Source organism: Bos javanicus, chromosome 5, assembly GCF_032452875.1.
Source record: "Bos javanicus breed banteng chromosome 5, ARS-OSU_banteng_1.0, whole genome shotgun sequence".
In the NCBI taxonomy this organism is placed as follows: Eukaryota; Metazoa; Chordata; class Mammalia; order Artiodactyla; family Bovidae; genus Bos; species Bos javanicus.
In genome coordinates, this window is record NC_083872.1 from 118,314,040 (window position 1) to 118,333,639 (window position 19,600).

The 19,600-nt window shown below is 48.5% G+C and overlaps 1 protein-coding gene across 1 annotated transcript in view; it reads left to right on the top strand.

The window, feature by feature from the left end:
• LOC133248796 (uncharacterized) overlaps positions 1 to 19,600 on the top strand; it is a 90,376-nt gene that overhangs the window by 34,889 nt on the left and 35,887 nt on the right. The window contains exons 4-5 of the mRNA XM_061419099.1: positions 10,351 to 10,642; positions 12,658 to 12,797. Coding sequence (XP_061275083.1) covers positions 10,351 to 10,642; positions 12,658 to 12,797 — 432 coding nt within the window. The remainder of the gene's footprint in view (positions 1 to 10,350; positions 10,643 to 12,657; positions 12,798 to 19,600) is intronic.

The following is a 19,600-nucleotide window of genomic DNA, read 5'->3' on the forward strand; positions in this document are numbered from 1 at the left end:
CCCGTGGACTGTAGATAACCCTCCCAGCTCCTGTGTCCATGAGATTTTCCCAGCAAGAACACAGGGGTGGGTTGCCATACCCTCTCCTAGAGGAGCTTCTCGACCCAGGGATCAAACCCTGTGTCTCCTGCCTTGCAGGCCGATTCTTTACCACTGAGCCCCCGGGGAAGCCCTGCAAAAGTCCACCCATCTCTAAACCCCTCGCTTCCCCAAAACACCAACTAGTTCAAGTCCTTTGTTTTCCTAGACGTGTCTGTGTGAATTTTGAATGCCACATAACGCAGTCCTGTACTTAGGACGTTTTTGGGAGGCACTGACTTCCACCATCAAGAGGACACCTGTGAGAGCCACACCTGGCGATGCCGGGTGAGAGTTCAGTGCTACAGTCAAAGTGCCGCGTGACTGCAGCGCGATCGGAGGCCGGTGCAGTGGTCACAGCTTTGCAGTTGTTCCCGCTTTCAGACGGCTACTTAGAGAGCTTGGAGAGTGTGTCTGGTGGAGCATGTATAAAAACACGTGGGTATTTACGTGGAAGCAGAGTTGCTAGGTTTGAAGTTGATGATATGGTAAATTTGCCAGGTGCTTACTACCTCCCAATCTTGCTAAGGGGTTGATGGAATCTGAACTTCCATCAGAATTCCAATCACTTTGCAGCATCTTTTGCTTCCACATAAGCCGTTTTGGTGGGAGTAGAGGGTTCTCTCCTTTTGATTCCATTTTTATTTTCCTGATGACTATGCTTTTTTCTCTTAGCCATTTGGAGAACATCTTTTGAGGAGGGCCTGCTCATGTTTGTTTGTTCTTTTTTTTTTTTCCCCCCATGGTACTCTGGGAGCTTCTATCTCTTTTTCAAAATTACTTTGTACAAACTCTGCTACATTCTAGATGTCTGTATTCAAATATATCCTCCCATGGTATGGCAGGGATCTTTGGTTTTAATTTCCTTAGGGAGTGTGCTTCAGACCATGCAGTGCACGGATACTGAGCACGCAGTTCCAGCCGCTTTGATGGGCGCGTGTGCCCCTGTGGCCCATATCCCCATCGAGATGTGAAATATTTCCTTTAGACTGAAGGTTGTCTCCCAGACCTGCCCAGTTATTCCCAGTACACTCTCTAATGAGGAAATAACTCTTCCGATTTCTATCACCACCTAGATTATTTTTTCCTATTCTGGAAATTCATTTGGATAGAGCCTTACAGCCACTCCAGTATTCTTGTCTGGGAAATCCCATGGACAGAGGAGCCTGGCAGGCTACAGTCCACGGGGTTGCAAAGAGTTGGACACGACTGAGCAACTAAAACGACAGCAGCAAAGAGTCTTTGAGCAGGCGTGTCTGGCTTCTTTCGCTTGGTGGGTTCTGATTTCCATCTACATTGGCATGTGCTTTAGGAGCTTGACGCATGTTGTTACTGGGTAGCTTTTCACTGCATGGATAAACCACCATCTGCTTATCCATTCTACTGTTGATGGATATTTGTATGGTTTCCTGTTTTGGACTATGATGTTTAAGACTGCTCAAAACAATCTTATAAAATCTATTTTGTGGACACGTATTTCCATCATCCCTCCAAGAGGGACTGGAGAGTAATAGGGTAAATATATGTTTAACTCTTCAAGAAATTAGCAAAACATTTTACCAAGTGGTGGTTTCATTTTGCATTTCCACTAGAAATATGTGAAAGATAAAGTCGTTCTAAATCTTTGAAAACATTTGTTGTCAGTATTTCTAATCTTGGTCATATTTATGGGTATGATAAAGTGGTTCTGGGTCGGTTTTAAGTTGCATGTATAATTTATACAGAGAGAATTTGTATATGTATAATACATATATATATATGATCTGTGGCTTGTTTCTAAAATTTTAATGTTTATTTTTAGCAAGCAGAGCTTTCATCTTGGTAAAAGTTTTAATAAATTTAGAAGTTCATTGCTCTTCTCTAAGAAATCATTGTCCATTCAAGCTCTAGAACCTTTAGGATACAGTTTTTCTTAATTTTTACCAAAAACACTTTTACAGTTTTGATTGGAATTCCTTGAATCTGTTGTCAATAATTAAATTAGGGAGACCTGAAGCTGATATGAAATTTAAACTTTCCAACCCATGAAACACACACACACACGTGTATGCATTCAGTATATATTCTTAAAGTAACCTCAACAGTGTTTTATAGTTTTGGTATAGTGATTGTGCAGATATTTCCTTTCCTTTATTTTTGAATATTTTTTGTTTTTATGCTGTTGCTATAGAAAACCTTCCTCTTCCTGATGCTACGTTAAAGATACACAGTTGAGTTTCTCTTGCTGTCCTCGTATTCTTCACCCTTGCTAAAATCACTTATCAGCATGGGAAGTTGTTTTTGTTTTGATAGATTCCTGGTTTTCACACATGAAACTTGTTTCTTAAAATGAAATAAGTGCAGGCTTTCCTTTCAAGTGCTATCATTTATCCCTTATCCTTGCCTTGTTACACTGGATGTAATCTTCACACATTATTCAGTACAAATAGAGCGGACATCTTTGCCTTGCTCCCAAATTCTAGGAAGAAATCACTCAACATTTCACCATCAAGTAATGTTAGTTGTGGCTGGTTTTTATAGATACTCTTTTAACAGAGTAACTTTTCTTCAGTTATTAGTTTGCTAAACATTTTCATTATGAAAAGCTGCTGAATGTTGGTCAAATATTTTTTTTTGTATCTAATGAGATTATGAAAAAATTTTCTCTTTTATTCTGTGAATGTTAATTAACTGATGTCTGAATATTAAACCAACTTTGTGTTTCTGTGATGGCTACTTACTTCTAGCATATTTTGTATTCAGGTATTGCTGGGTTCAATTTACTACCAGTTTTTAAAGGGTTATTTTATCTACATCTGTGATGAACATGACCTATAATTTTTTTTTAAATTTTCATAGTGTATTTTGTCAATTTTGTTAAGTTGTACTTTCCAAAGGATTTGTCCGTTTTCCTTAAATTGTCATTGACATAAAGTTTTCTATCTTCTTAATGCCTACAGGATCTGCAGTAATATCTATTCTTTCCATTTTCGTAGTGTTAATTTATGTTTTCTTTATTCTTAATCAATCTTGCTAGGTGTTTTAAAACTTTATTAGTCTTTTCAAAAAACCAATTAAATTTTAATTATTTTTTAATTTTATTAACTCTGCTCCTTTCTTCCTTAGCTACTGTATTCTATTTACTTTGATTCAATTTTCTCTTTCTAGCTTCTTAGGATAAATTTAGATAATCAAAATTAAATATTTTGCTTTTAATATATGTTTAAAATTGTAAATTTCCAATTAATCACAGCTTTAGTTGCATTTCACAAACTTTTGCTCTGTTGCATTTTCATTTTAAGTTTGAAAAACATTTTCTAATTTCCCTTATAATTTCTTCTTTACTCATTTTATTTAGGTGGTCACAGGATACACAATCAGTATGCCAAAATCAAGTGCATTTTTATTAACTAGCAACAAAACATCCAAAAATAAAATTAATCAAATAATTTTATTTGCAATAGTATCAAAAAGAATAAATACTTAGAAATAAATTTCAACAGAAAAGCATGACTTCTAAAATGATATTCATAATCATTGCTGAGAGAAATGAAAAAAAAATTAATTGAGGGATATTTCATGGCCATGGATCTGATGATTCAATATTGTTCAGATGAAAAAGTCACCTATAAATTCAACACAATCTCTTTCAAATTCCAGTGAATTTGTGTGCAGAAATGGACAAGCAGATCCTAATGTATATAGAAATAGAACAAAAATGGAAAAAGAAGAGTAATGTTGGGGGAAGCGCACAAGTCTATTTTGAAACTTGGTATAAATGCTCAGAAATCAGTAGTGTTGATCCAAGGAAAGGTATATGGTTAATGGGACAAATTTGAAAGTCAAGCAGTATATCCCGATGTTTATTATCTCTTGACTTTTGATAAAGCTGCCTAGATAATTCAGTGAAGAAAAGAACAGTCTTTTCAGCAAATGGTTCTGGGATGACAGGATATCCACATACATAGAATAAAATAAACTAGGATCCTTACCTCACACCACACACAAAAATTAACTCAAAAAGCATTATAGAATTAACTATAAAATCCAAAGCTAAGCATCCTCTAGAAGGAAACATGATGAAAGTCCCTTGTAATCTTAGATTGGGCAACAATTCTTACAAATGAGAAATAAAAAAGAGAAAAAAATGGTAAATTGGACGTTGAAAGTGAAAGTGAAGTCGCTCAGTCGTGTCCGACTCTTTGCGACCCCATGGACTGTAGCCTACCTGGCTTCTCCCTCCATAGGATTCTCCAGGCAAGAGTACTGGAGTGGGTTGCCATTTACCAAATTTAAAACTTTAGCACTTCAAAAGACCTTGTTAAGAAAATAAAGCAATCAGTCAGAAATGTTTGCAAATCATATATCTAACAAAGGAGTTTTATCTAGGATATGTAAAGGACCCCCAAACCTCAATAAGAAGAATATAAGAAGAAACAGTAAGAATTGTTTAATCCAATTAAACAAAAGCTTTGAAGAGAAATTTCAGCTAGGAAGATATATACTTGCCAAAAGCACATGAAGCATGGTCCCTATCTGTAGCTGTGTTGCTGTTTCACATCTGATTCTCTTGCAACCCTATGGACTGTAGCCCACCAGGCTCCTCTGTCCATGGGATTCTCCAGGCAAGAATACTAGAGAGGGTTGCCGTGCCCTCCTCCAGGGAATCTTCCCAACCCAGGGACTGAACCGGCATCTCGTGTGTCTCCTGCACTGGCAGGCAGGCTCTTTACCACTAGCACCACCTGGGAAGCCCTTGCATGGCATGTCTTTCCCCAATTTCTCACTTTCAAATTGTATCTTTAATATTTAAATGTTTTCTGTTGTGAATAGAATATGCTTGAGTCTTTCTTTGGGATGCATGCCAATAATCTCTGTCTTTTACTTGGAGTATTATTTCCCATTTACATTTCAGGTAATTATTGATATATGTGTGTGTGTGAAGTTGCTCAGTCGTGTCCGACTCTTTGCGACCCCGTGGACTGTAACCCGCCAGGCTCTTCTGTCCATGGGATTCTCCAGGCAAGAATACTGGAGTGGGTTGCCATTTCCTTCTCCAGGGGATCTTCCCAACCCAGGGATGGAACCTGGGTCTCCTGCATTGCAGGCAGACGCTTTATCCTCTGAGCCACCAGGGAATTATTGATATAGTTAGGTGTAATATACCCTTTCTGTTATTTGTTCTGATTTTTGTTCCTTACTTCTCTCCTGCTTTTCTTAATCAACTATAATTTAGAATGTTGTTTATGTCCTTTACCAGTATTTTCATTTTCCACGCATGTGCATATTTGCATATGTGGTGAATGTGTTTTAAGTGCTTGGGTGTTTCAACATGATCCTTATCTTATCAGTCTCTTGGGGTTAATATTAAGTGATTTAATCAAAAGTTTAAGAACCTCCAGCAGCAGCATCCTTAGTCTCCTGTACTTTGCACTATTGTTCTTACATATTTTATACCTTGATACATTGTCAGTCCCACAGTACAGTGTTATCACGATATGACTTATCTTAATAGTCACTTACCCAATGCATTTCAATCTTCTCTGCTATCTGAGTTTTCATTCTATATCATTATCTTCCGCCTGAAGAACTTCTGTTGGCATTTCTTTTACTTTTGGTTCATCGGTGACTAATTTCCCTTCTATGAGAAATTGTCTTTATTTCTTTCACATTTGTTTTGAATTACATTGCGCTGGTTCTGTAATTCTGGTTTAGGAGGTCATCTTTTTTCATACTTCAAAGACACGGCTTAGCTTTTTCCTGGTCTCCAGGGTTTCTGACGGGAAGTCAAATAGTGGGTCCTTTGTATGTATGTAGCTAACACACTTTTTTTTGTTCTTCAAATTAGGCAATTTTCATTTCTCTGTCTTCAGGTTCACACTTCCTTCTGCAATATGCAATCTCTTTTAATCCCTCTAAAGTGAATTTTAAAAATTCATACATCGTTCTTTTCGGTTATGGAATTTCTGTATGGTTATTTTTATGGTATCTATTTCTCTGTTGAGATCACTATTCGCTCACTCACTACAGCCATCCTTCACTTTAAATCACTGTACATATTGAAAATAGCTGTTTAAAAGCCCTGTTTACTGTCTCAACATCTAACTCACTCCACATCAGTTTCTCCTGATGCTTTTTCTATTATTACCTGAGGGGCATTCTCTTCCATCTCTTCTGATGGCTGATAATATTTTCAGTATTCTCTGGACATTGTGGTGATACATTTTAGGGAGGGGAGATTATATTCCCTTCCTTAAAAGGTTTTTGCGTTTTTGTTTGTTTTCCTAAAAGGCAGATTTACTTTCTTTTGTCAGGATTTCTTCTATGTTGTTATGACAAGTGAACTTTGGTTTGAGCCTGAGTGTGTGGTTCCTTCCTGTATTATTATTCTGACTCCTGGCTCAGATCTGTCTGAGTTCTCAACCAGATACCCAGGACGCTCAAGGAGGCGTCTGGGCCTCCACTGGCCACTGGAGAATACCAGGTTATTCCTGCTTGGCCATTCCCAGGACGCTCAAGGAGGCGTCTGGGCCTCCACTGGCCACTGGAGAATACCAGGTTATTCCTGCTTGGCCATTCCCAGGACGCTCAAGGAGGCGTCTGGGCCTCCACTGGCCACTGGAGAATACCAGGTTATTCCTGCTTGGCCATTCCCAGGACGCTCAAGGAGGCGTCTGGGCCTCCACTGGCCACTGGAGAATACCAGGTTATTCCTGCTTGGCCATTCCCAGAGTCTCTGGTCTCCTCTTGGTCCCCAACAGCACTCTCTGTCAAGCCGGACGCTCACCCTGGCTTTTGCAGCCCCGCTCTTGGCTGGGGACCCCCTTCTCAGATCCTTCTGGCCTTGTCCCATCTCATGCTGTGCTCAGACAGGGGCTCGCTGCTACTGCCCGGAAGCTGGGGGTCACACACAAAAAAGCACACGCAGAAAGCCAGGGGTCAACGTGTGCTCACCTCCAGCGTCTGTTCCCAGGACACAGCTCTGCTCTGCCTCTGCCCAGAGTCTGTAACCTGCTCTGTGGTTCAAGGGGAAACACCAAGTTCTTTACCAGTGACTCTACAATGGTATGATGACCAGAAGCCAAGACCTGTGCCTTGACTTCACTCTCTAACGGGTACATTTTGAAGAAAAGAAGTTTCAAGCGTAGCCCGGTTCATCTTCTCGCTTATTGGAAAGCCCTTGTTTGCTCTCCCTACCTCCGGATTCCCTTGCACTAGTTTTCTTGATGGCGTTTCTATTATCTAAGAGTGACATTTCTCTGTTTCTTCTCATGACTGCCTGTATTTATATTCTGCTCTGGATGGGGCGGTGCATTTTAGGGACAGTGGCAGATACCTGCTCCAGAAGATGACCTTCTGTGTCCCATCATGGACTCTGACCCTGTGGTCTGGGTGGTACTTCCACCAGGGCATCTTCTTAAACCTGAATCTGATCATCTCACCTCACCCGCTGCGTCCGTCTCCTTGGTAGCCTTCCTACCCTGGGGGTTCAATGTAAAATTCTGACATTGGCAGAAAGGCCCCCCTTGACTAGGTTTCACCAGCTGGAGTCACCTGTGTCAGCTGCCATGAAAATACTACAGACTGTTACTGAGCCAAACTCTGTTCACTTGCCCAACACACAGCAAAGCCAGTCTGCTGACACCGAGTGGCGGCGAAGGAGAGTAGAGGGGCAGCTCATGCTCAGAAGACGCAGATCCCGTATGGTTTTCAGGGAAGCGCTTTTCAAGACCGGGTGAGGGAGAGGGTCAGCTCCTGGACAGTGTTCTGATTGGGAGCTGGGGAGGTAACTGGTGATGTCTCAGGAATCTCGGGCATCAGCCTCCTGGTTCCAGCAGGTCTGGGGTCTATGTGCTGGTGGGCAGCATGCAGTTAACTTCTCCACCTGAAGGGGGTTTCAGTATCTGCAAAAGAGCCCAAGGACATGGCTCAGTATATTATCGGTAGCCCTTGAGGAGGAACTAAAGGTCCTTGACTTGGTTTTGTGGCTAAACTGCTATTATTTTGTCTTGCTTGACTGTTTTCCTTTGTTTCAGCATTTTCTCACTCCTCTGATTAAATCTGCTCTTTGGAACTTGGGGAAGGCCTTGCAGGCTAAAACTTCCCTACAAACACGAGGTGGGGGGCATGGAGGGAGGGGTCTGTTGTAAAGAAGGGCCCTCAGGGTCCTGCTCGGTGTTAAGAAGGCCTGGCTTAGAGAGCAGGCATTCACTGCGTCACCCTCTGAGGTCGGAAGTCTGAAGGCAGAGGTTGGTCCCTCCTGAGGTCTCCAGGGGAGGGTCTGTTCCAGGCCTGCCTTTGGTGTGTAGGGGGCCGTCCTCTCCCCTGTCTTCATGCCGTCTTCCCTCAGCCCATGTCTGTCTCAGGGTCCAAATTTCCCTCTACTTTAAGAACACTAGTCCTACTGATTGGGGTCCCCCTAAAGACCTCACCTTGACCCGACCATCTGCAAAGACCCTGTTTCTCAAAGAGGTCATACTCACTGGTATGGGCGTCACACCTCAGCATCTTCAGGGGACGTGATTCAACCCACCAGCCCTGCCCCTCAGCCTCTGCTTCTCCGTGCACCATCCTGTGCTTTGTTCCTACAAACCATAGGCACTTTCTTTCCCTGGCCTTTTCCCCAGTGCCTGGGGTTCAGCCCACCCGCTTAGTGCCCTGAGTAACCTATATTCACCATCCAGGTCTCAGCTTGAAGGGTGTTCTACCGCAGAGAAAGCCCTCGACGCTGTGCGTGTCTGTGCGCCCAGTCCTGTCTGACTCTTTGCGACCCTGTGGACTGTAGCCCGCCAGGCTCTCTGTCCATGACTTGTTCCAGGCAAGAATACTGGAGTGGGTTGCCATTTCCCCCTCCGGGCATCTTCCCATCTCAGGGACTGAACCCGAGTGTCCTGTGTCTCCTGTATCGGCAGAAGGGTTCTCTATCACTGAGCCTTCTGGGAAGCCCCCGTGACCCCCTGCTCCCCTCTGAACTGTGTCCCCACTGGTCCTGAGTCTCCAGACACACTCGCTTTGCTTCTCCCGGCTTACAGCGTTCTGTCTGACTTGTTGATCACCGAGTTGTATCCGACGGTCTTCTGTCACCACCATTTCCCCAGGGCCTGGAATGGTGTCTAATGCGTGTAATGCACTCGATGTTTGGGGCCAAATAGGCTTTCGTACGAGTTTGCTGAGGTTCGTTCTCTGAGAGTTTAAGCGCTGGTTTATAACGCCAGTCACGATGTGATGAGTGCAGAGGTAATGGAGAGGCCAATATTGTGTGTAATTGCCCGGGGCCCAGGGAGGGTCATTACCACCGCCTGTTCATTTGCTGGCCCTCCAGGGGCCGTGCAGACACTGCCGAGCTCTCGGGGGAGGCGTTTCCTGGGGACATCAGAATGCAGAGCGTTATTTCCTCGTGGAACAATGTCACTTAAGAGTCCGGGAGAGAACCGGCTCCATCTCGGCCTTATTTCCCCCGGGAGCATACATGCTGCATGCTGAAGCCCAGAAGGCTGGGAGCCGAGGGCTCGTAGGCTGTTGCTGTCAGAGCTAGGGAGACCGTGGGCCGTGGAGGAGGCAGGCTGAAGGACGAGGCACCACCGGGACCGGGCCGGCCAGGAAAGATCCGGTGGCAAGCTGGAGGGGAGGGTCTAATCAGTCCCCAGCCGAGCACCTGCTCGTGAAGGGCGGGTCGCCCATTTCAGGAGCGTTTCCTCTCCTGGCGGCAGCTGGAGAGAAGGCTGGGAAAGCTCATCCCAGCAACTTCCCTGTTTAGTATAAACAGGGAAGCAGCCGAGAGGTCCATGATCAGAAGTTAGGTTAAAAACCTTCCACCGTATGATCATGTCCCACAGCTGTGTACACTTCGGTTTCAAGGTTTCTTGGGAACATGCCTGCACGTGTATGTACGGTCTGTGCACAGGTGTCAAAGGATGCCGTGATGCAGCAGGATTTCTTTCTTTCCTCTCTGACCTTTAAGTTCAGCCTGTGGGGTCCTCAGCCCCGGGTGAAAATGCCAGAAGGACCGTGGAGTTTCTTGTCATCTCAGGGAATAAAAGCTATGGTGGTGATGGTGGTTTAGTCGCTCAGTCGTATCTGGCTCTTGCGACCCCATGGACTGTAGCCTGTGAGGCTCCTCTGTCCATGGGATTCTCCAGGCAAGAATACTGGAGTGGGTTGCCATTTCCTTCTCCAGGATAAAAGCTGTGGAAGTCAATTATTAGTACGCTCGGTCCCGTGTGATAAGCAGACTTGAAATGTGATTGAAAGCGGGGTGTCCGCCGCCTCTTGGTGGGGCTGCCCTGGGTGAAGCCCCTGCGCGGTGGGCGTGGCCAGCTCTCCCCGCCCCTCGGCCTCCCCGCCCCCTCCGGCCCCTCCTCTCTTGCTGAGCTTGTGTTGCCTGAGCGGGATTGTGACGTGCCGGGGGCGCTTCGAAGGCCATCCGTCCCTGGGGTGGGCCCTGCGGTGGTGTCCACTTCCCATCTTCGCGGCTGGGGCCCTCGAGTCCAGCTCCGGGGAGGGGGCCCGGGGGGCCTCCAGTCCAGCTGCTCGTCTCTTTGTCCTTAGTTCCAAGCCCTGCAGCCGCCAGGCTCTTCCTGCAAAGGTGACTCGGACCTTCCGGAGGGCGGGGTCTAAGGTGGCGTCTCTGCTTCTCTCCCTCTGCTCTCATCTGCCCACAGAAAACCCTCCTGGGTCCCCTTCATACCTCGAATATCTGCGCAGGCAGAGGTGGCCCAGAATCTGAGACCTTTAGCGTCTCCTTGGTGACACAGTTGGGCTTTCTGTCTGGAGCGGCTTGCCCACGTCCACTGTGACCCAGACTGTGGAGCCCGCAGGGAAGGTCTGAGACTGTGTGGGGGGCGAGGGGGCACTGGGCGCCAAGCACACCGCTTTAGTTTGCGGTTTTCCTAGCCTGGGCAGAAGGAGCTCACCGTAGGCCCCCAGTGGCGCCTGGGTCTTCAGGGCAATAAAACGAGTCCATCGGCGGCCACTATCTCCCGGGCTGATGCTTCCGTCAAGGGCAGCGAGGCAGGGCTTTCTGGAACGCACACTTGACGGGGTGCTGGCCACGGGGCCTTCCCTCTGGGTCCCTGGAAGGGAGGGGACCCTCGGCAGAGGGGGACAGCACAGTTTTTTGCAGCAGGAAGATCTGGCTTTTTTCCTACATTTTTACATTTTACTTTTTACAAATTTTACAAATTTTTACAATTTCTACATTTTTTAGTGAAAGGCCACTTCTAACAATACAGTGGTTTTAAAAAAGCTTTTGTTTTTATGTATTTATATTTTATTCTTGGCTGGGCTGGGTCTTTGTAGCTGCACATGGGCTTTCTCTAGCTGTGGCCAGTGGGGGCTTCCCTTCCCTACTTCCCGTCTGTGAAGTCCCTCTCCCCTCACCCTTTCTGTGTCCTCGTAAACAATTTGGAATTCTTCTGCAAGAGATTTGTCTGTTCACCCCCATCCACTTATGTAGTCAGCCACTTACCTACATCATCCACACTCACGGTGTTTATTTCACCCTCTGGATTATAGCACAATTCCACTTTATTTCATTGGTCAGTGCCTCAGCTTCGAACTTCAGGAACTTTTTCAGCTGACACGGAGCCCATTGCAGGGGTGACGTGAGCACGTCTTACTTTGGGGGTGTCACTGGTGCTTCACACTCACCGTGTGTATTCCCTCCCCACCGCAAGCCACTCTCCAATCACATTCTCCCCACCGCAAGCCATTGTCCAATCACATTCTCCCCACCACAAGCCATTGTCCAATCACATCCTCCCCACCACAAGCCATTCTCCAATCACATTCTCCCCACCACAAGCCATTCTCCAATCACATTCTCCCCACCGCAAGCCATTCTCCAATCACATTCTCCCCACCACAAGCCATTCTCCAATCACATTCTCCCCACCGCAAGCCCGCAAATCAACCATTTCTCCAAGGAGCCTATTCCTTTGGACACTGGCTTCTAGAAATCGAGGTAGGCTGCTAATGAAGGGAACTTCTGGCGCTGTGGAGAAGGGCATAGAAGCAGGGGCATGGGGGTCGAACCCACCATCCTGGGTTTGGAGCCCGCAAAGGCATGAAGTCCCAGCGACGGGAGCCGGAAGGGAGTTCGCCTCCATAGACCTGGGGTCCCGGGTCCTCCTGCACCAGCGTCTTCCCAACCCCCGGGGCCAGTGCCAAGAGGATCCCTCTTCAGGGAAGATTGTACGTGGAACAGGAGCTGAGGTCCGAGGGGTCACGACCTGAAGCATCTCAGGCAGAATCCAGCCAAGCGTCCACTCAAGGCCTTTCCTGTCTGACGGCAAACCCGCTACTGCCCTCCAAGCTCTTCCTAGATTCACCGCCTGGGGTCGGGGGACATTGACCCAGGCCTTACAGACGGCAGTGCTCGGATCAGTCTACAGGGGCCTCAACAAGCTGTCCTCAAGTTGCTGTGTTATTTGCACTGTTGGATGGGGATGCTGACTCTCGGGGAGGCCGGTAGGTGGGTCAGAGTCCACGTGACTCTTCAGGGGCAGATGGGGACCTGGGGCGTCCCACTTTGGGTCTGCACGGGGAGGCTCTGGTCCACCTTCACGCAGCAGATGCTGACGGGCTGCTCTCCTTTTCCAGGAGCCACCCGACTCAGGTTCATTGCTTGCAGAAAGCTGTGGAGGGCAGGAGTCCACAGAGCTCTTCTCTTCAGGCCCAGAGCCGCGCCTCACTCAGCCGCAGGGGCTCCATCCACCTCTAAGGAGTGGTGCGCAGAAGAGGTGAGAGAGAGACGGGGTCTCGGTGTCCCCGTGGCCCCCTGCAGACCTTCTCCCGAGGAAGGGTGGGGTCTGGGGACGGAGCCTCTCCCGGGGGCCCCCACCTGCAGTGGATCGATGCCTCCTGGGCTTCCCTCCAGCAGAACACTTAGACCCTTTTAAAGCAGCCCTGGGTACCATCCCTCTAAATCCTGACACCTGCCAGGGACCCCTCTCCGCTGCTAATTGAGGGGCCTTGAAGGTTAATGGCAGGGCCTGACACTTGGGCTGGAGGCCAGATCTCAACGAGGGGGTGGGGAAACTCCCTAGAAGCTCGGGTATGAGTTGTGGGGGAGGGGGTGAGTGTTTTCTGCCTGTGAACTGGCTTTGCCCGCATCCGGCGTCTCACACGCAGGTTCCTGGGGAGGCCAGGGCACCCACGTGCCCTGGTCCTCGCCTGTGGAGGGGACAGGGCAGCTGCTCCTCCAGCGACAGGACAGCCGGGTCTGACTGGGAGAGAGTCAGGAGCTTGCCCCGGCCTGCCTCCCAAGCCCGGGTTCTGTGTTAACCATCCGTCTCCCTGAACACTAGTGCCCACGCGCCTGGTTCTGAGCCATCGGGTCTTTTTGATTTTGAGTTCCCAGCCTGGCTCTGCCTCTGTGTGCACACGCGGCCCCACACCAGCCGCAGAGCAGCAGTGTGGTGAAGCCAAAACCGGGAGGCCGCCGCCTGGGGTCCAGAGGCCAGACGGCAGTCCCCTCCTGTCCCCGTGGACTTGGAGTCCAGCTGCGCCTCTACTCAGCTGCTCCCCATCTCCGGATCTTTGCTCTTGTTGCCGCCCTCTCTGTCTGCAGCACTTTGTCCACTCCCTGCCCGCTGAGTACCCTCTGACCATCTCCTGAGGCTGGGTCCTCTCCTTGGCTCTGAGTTCCCATCTCCACCCCTCCCCGACCTCCCTCCTGGCCCTCCCCTGCTCTGGGTGCCTAAAGCATCCCCCTGGCTCCTCACCTCAAAGCATCTCTCACCATCATCGTCATCCAGGGTCCCTTGTTCATGAGCTGTTGGCCCCTCGAATGTCGATTCTGCTGGAAACTCTCAGGAACCTGATCTGTCTTGGCCCCTCCCTCCCTGCCAAGCCCCAGGTCCCAGGAGACTGCCCGGCGGGTTCTAGGTGCTCAGAAACCACAAACTAAAGGAACCTAAATGAACGGTTGGATGGGGGAACGTGAGCCTGTGGCTGCCCTCCCTTCCCGCTCTGTCCTGGGGCCCACAGTGAAGTCAAGTGGACGCTCCTCGTAATGAAATGCAATGCGTGCGCACGTGGCCATTGACTTGGAAACGGGAGCCTGTTGGAGGTGGGCGCCTGGGGTGCCATCCCACTCTGGTCCGGAGTGAGAATGGTCATGCCGCCTGTTCTGATGCTGAAGTAGAACCCAGCAGGCGGGGTCCTGGCCGGATGGAATTTCTTCCTTTATGTGTGGAAATACTTGTGCCAACTGTGTGTGTGTGTGTGTGTGTGTGTGTGAGAGAGAGAGAGAGAGAGAGAGAGAGAGAGAGAGAGATAGACAGAGAGAGAGAGAAGGGGGAGGGAAGGGGATATTGATTTAAAGGTGAAAAATGAATCAGTCTCTGTGTGTGTGCATGCTAAATTGCTTCAGTCATGTCCGACTCTTTGTGATTCCCAAAGATTATAGCCCACCTGGCTCCTCTGTCCATGGCATTTCCCAAGCAAGAATATGGGAATGGGTTGCCATTTCCTCCTTCAGGGGATCTTTCCAGCCCAGGGATTGAACCCTCATCTCCTGAAGCTCCTGGAATGCAGACAGATTCTTTACCAACTGAGCCACCAGGGAAGCCCAATCTTAGTCTCTATCAGATGATGAAAGGAGATTAATGCAGACACAGGGTCAGTGACAGGGGTGCTGTACTGGGTTCACTCGGAAGGTGACAGTTTATCACAGTCCTAACAAACAGGACAGAAAGCCCAGGGTATTTTCCTGGTTGGGCCCTGGCCTGTGCAAAGCCCTGGTGCAGGCAGGTGCTGGATGAGGTGGGAACACAGCAAGGAGGCCCAGGTGACTGCTGATGCCTGAGCCGGGGGAGATGGAAGGGGATGGGGTGAGAGGGAGGGCAGTGAGGGGGCTTTGGGGGCTCCTGGCCTCAGTGAAGACAGTGGACTCAATTCTGAGTGATGCAGGAGCCACTGAGGGGCCCGGCCATGGGCCAGCATGACCCAAGCTGGAAGGACAGCGCTGGCTACCTTGTGGGGAGGGGCCGGCAGGTCACCCTGGCTGGGAGCGAAGGTTCGGAAGATGAACCTGTGAGATGACGGACCTGGCGCTTTACCCCTTTCTGGTTCAGTCTGTTTGCTTTTGATGCCCTAATAAACTTTCATTTTAAAACTGCATTGCACAGATTCTACACAAATGTATCTCACCGTCCCTTTCATTTTCCCTTTATTTATTGCCTCCACCTCTTTCTTTGACTTTTGATTCTTCTTTTTCTGAATTAGGCTGCAGCGTTGAGTGTTTAATAGGGAAAACCAGCCTATAGATTTATTTCACTTCAAGGCCATCATTAGCTGTTATCTACGTAGTGCTGCTCTGACCTGGGCATATCTTTGTCTACACTCGCATTTCTATTTCCCTTTTATTAACATGTCTAGTCAGGTGCACAGTAGGGTTATTTCCCCTGGTTCCTGAAATGGAATCCTTTCTCAGAGACGTATTCCCGTGTTTGCACTGTCTGCTTGGAGAGACATCTCGTGACTTGCGGAGTTCAGGGCGTCTCCTTCTGTGACGTGCTCAGGCCTGGCTTCGGTGGCGTCTGATTGGGCTGCTCCCCAGCGCCTCCGTTTCCTGGTTCTGGAGTCGCAAGATCTGTCCTCAACGTCATTCACGTTTTCTGAGCTTTCCCACGTCTTCCTTTTACTCTCCATTCTGGGAGGTGTTCCCCAAACTTCCTTCCTTATCATTATATTCCCTTCCTGTTCCCATTAAGCCCTGATCAAAATGCGGTCTGTGAACTGGAGTGCGTGCTAAGTCGCTTCAGTTGTGTCTGACTCTTTGCGACCCCGTGGGCTGTAGCCCTCCAGGCTCCTCTGTCCACGCTGCCATGTCCTGCCCCAGGGGCTTTTCTCGACTCCTCTCAGAGCAGCCTCTGACTGTGGGCACTTTATCTTGTGGGATAGAAGGGAGCTTTCTTCCCTGGGCTGTTTACATCTCAGTGCTGGCTCCTCGACCCACCAGTAGCTGTGTTCCATCAGCAGTGATCCACACGGGGCCTCCGCTGGGTGCGGGGACAACAGCAGGAAGAGAAGCAGGCCCCTGCCATTCTGGGTTCTTGTCTTGAGAGCACCAAGTTGGTCTCCATGAGACTGTGTTAAGATCCCTGTGGAAGGGATGCAGTGCCAGGAGGAAAGTGCAGTCTGGGGAGGGAGTCCCTGTGACGTGACGGGGGTGCTGCCTTCCTTGCAGGGTCAGGCACACGGCGTTTGGGAGGGCATGTAAGCTGAGTCTGATTCCTGCGGGGCATCTATCTCCACACCACCCAGCCAGGAGGAGCCAGCAAAGGCATCGACCATTTCTAGGCCTCACAGGAGGAGCCCTGCTGGTGTGAAAATCTGAGAAGTGGAAATAAGCTCAGAGCAAAATGAAAAGAGTATTAATTTAATCCATGGATATAAAATTCCCTACCCGAGCAGGAACAGTGGAAGGTGGAGAGGACTGGGGAAAATAGAAAAACTCCTACTATGCTTTGCACAGGAAGGAGCCAGCAAGACAAGCCTATTCTTGAGGTCCATCCAGAAGAAGTGGTTCAACAGTTTGGCTTATTTGAGGGGTAAATAGTTGTAGCTGAAGCTGAAACTCCAATAATTTGGCCACCTGATATGAAGAACTGACTCATTTGCAAAGACCCTGATGTTGGGAAAGATTGAAGGCGGGAGGAGAAGGGGACGACAGAGGATGAGATTGTTGGATGACGTCACTGACTCGATGGACATGAGTTTGAGTGAACTCCAGGACTTGGTGATGGACAGGGAGGCCTGGTGCGCTGCAGTCCACGGGGTCGCAAAGAGTCGGACCTGATTGAGCGACTGAACTGAACTGAACTGAAATAGTTGTAGAATAAAAATAGCTTTCATTTGTCTGTTGCAAGCTGAATAATGTCTTCACTTACCCCTGTATGTGTGCCGGATGCATCCAGACCTGCAGCCAGCTCAGAACACTCTGTGGATTCTCCCAGGACCCTCTGTCTGTAATCATCCCAGGACTGAAATTGCCAGTTCGGCCCTTAGGAGCTGAGGTGGGGAGAAGGGACCCAGGTCTGTGTGTCTGCACTACGGGGTCTCTTCTCACCTGCTCATTTCCTTCTCGGTTTGGCCTCTTAGCACATGTGAAACCACACGTAGTCACCTTCTGCCTCCTTGTCGGTTGTTCTGTCATCAAAGAGGGCCCCTCCTACTTCTGAACACATGTGCTAATATCGGGTTAAACGTGCCACTTACAGAGAAGCTGGGTCACAAACAAACAAACATCAGAAACACTTTTCTCTTGGCTTTTCCCTTCAGTTGAATTACATTCAGCAAATATTTACTGAGTTCCCGCTCCATGCCCAGAAGTGAACAGAAGCAGTGAACCACGCGAAGATCTCTAAGGAGGTTGAGTAATAGCCTCGGGGCTGAACTCAGATGATACGCAGCTGCTGCGGGTGGGTCAGGCAGGATTGGGGGCCCGGAACACTGGAACTTTCTCAAGTCAAAATGACACGGGCAGAAAAGCCAGGAGCAGAGAGGGCAGCAGAGGCCTAGAGGGGGACAACCCAGGACACCGAGAGTCCAGTTTTTCTTGGAGACCAACAGCCCACTGCTTGGCCCGTGCAGGTCCTATGTAAGAATTCCATGGCCGGGCCACCATGACTAGGGGTGGAGGAGGGTCATAGTGGGATGCTGGTTACGGCTTTGTCTATACCAGGCTCCATGTGAACCATATCACGTCCATCAACCCTTCATCACACTTTTTACTGATGTGTCCCTGCATCAGAGTTTATTAAACTGTCCAAAAGAGGCCCTTCTGGCTTCAGTAGACTGGCTTGTCTGTCGGCCAGGCACCGAGGCCATAAAGCCCCAGGTGAGCCTAAGTCTGCTCAATCCGGGAATCTAGGACTTTCCTCTCCACGTCCAGATTTCTGTTGTGAGGTCTTCTGTATCAGATTCAGGCTCATCTGTCATTAGCCAGCCAGCATCTGCCCAGGCCCCAGGCCAGGCCACAGACACGCCTCCACTTTGCAGTGTCCAACAGCAAGAGCCATACGGGCCACTGTCCCATTTTGGAGATGGACGTGGTCACAGATCTTCTGTGGTGGTCAGGTTGGGAGGGACGTGAATTTCTATCCAGCAGAGCTGACTTCCCTGAACTGACATCTGACGAGCTCCCATGAATGAGCTGACAGGAGTCGATACTGGAATCGGCCCCCAAGACCCCAGACCAAGGCCTGCTGCTGTGTGGGGCCCACTCAGGCCATTGAAGAGTCTGATGATTATTCCAACCTTCCCAGGAAATGCTGCTGTGAAGAGCTTTCTTGTCTTCTGTTATTCTGGGTTGCACTGAGTAATTTGCATGTCACTCTTATCTGCTCAAGCAGGGCAATTATTGCTGATTCCTGCCAAGCCTGCGGGCTCCCTACTGGCCCGGCCCAGAAGAGATCCAGCCAGATGAGCTGTGACTGCTGATGTCTCAGGAAGAAAGGAAAGAGAACAGAACAAACCAGCCCTTGTTTCTGATCCTAGATAATGGCTTTTCAAAGGCCCTTGGAAAGCATCTCTCCACCTTGCCTTCTCCCAGACGAGAGCAAACGGTGATACAAGCACAGCAGTTAACACTGTTGGTTCCCACGGGGAGCAGATGGAAAGGTCGAAACTCTGGACTTCTGAAGTTGTATTTCACCCTGTGGAAGGTTGTTCCCTTTGCCCTGTAACAGCCCTCTGACATGGGAAGAAAATGCCTCATCTTTTGGCTGAAACCTCCCTCTGTCCCTCTTGTCTCACAAGCCCGGTTTTCAGACAGTGAGACCCCCTCCACCCAGTCACCATTCCATGACTTTTATGTTACACTGGGCCTTGAACAAGCATCGTGACTTTGCAGAGGTCCAGCCAGCCCACCGCAGAGAGGACATGCCCCTCCTGTGGCCTGATGCCCTCTCCGCATCCCAGCCCATCTAAGGGTCTGCACACCATTCTTCCACTCCACTCCTAGACGCAGTCTCAAAAGTAAAGCAGAGAGCTTATGATCAGGCTGAAACCTCATGTTCTGTGCAGATATTCGAATTGGAAAGATCCAAACTTCAGGACTGGTTGTGTGTGAGATTATTCATCTCAGTGTCCTCAATCGGAAGTTGGGAAATAGTCTCTTACAGATTTCTGATCAAGATCAGAGCTAACAGAAAATTCAAAAGTATATATTAGTAGGTATCCCCAGTAAATAGCAGATTTACTTATTCTTACATAAAATGCTATTATAGCAGGTGTCCCTCATTTTAGCTTCATGTAATTGATTTTGTATTCTACTCTTTCATCCATCCATCCACCAGTTCATCCATCCATCCATCTATCCATCTATCTGTTCATCCATCCATTTAATGACTATTTATCAGATGCTCAGCTTGTTCCAGACACTGTGCTCAAATCATGCTAGCTGCTCTTCAAAAACAAACACTCTTCACTGCCAACTGCTAGTCTTTCCACTGCTCAAGAAGCCCGGAGCTCTGCTCTGAGTTCATCTCCCCAAATCACTCACAGGAGAGCACACAGCAGCATTATTAGGTCTTTA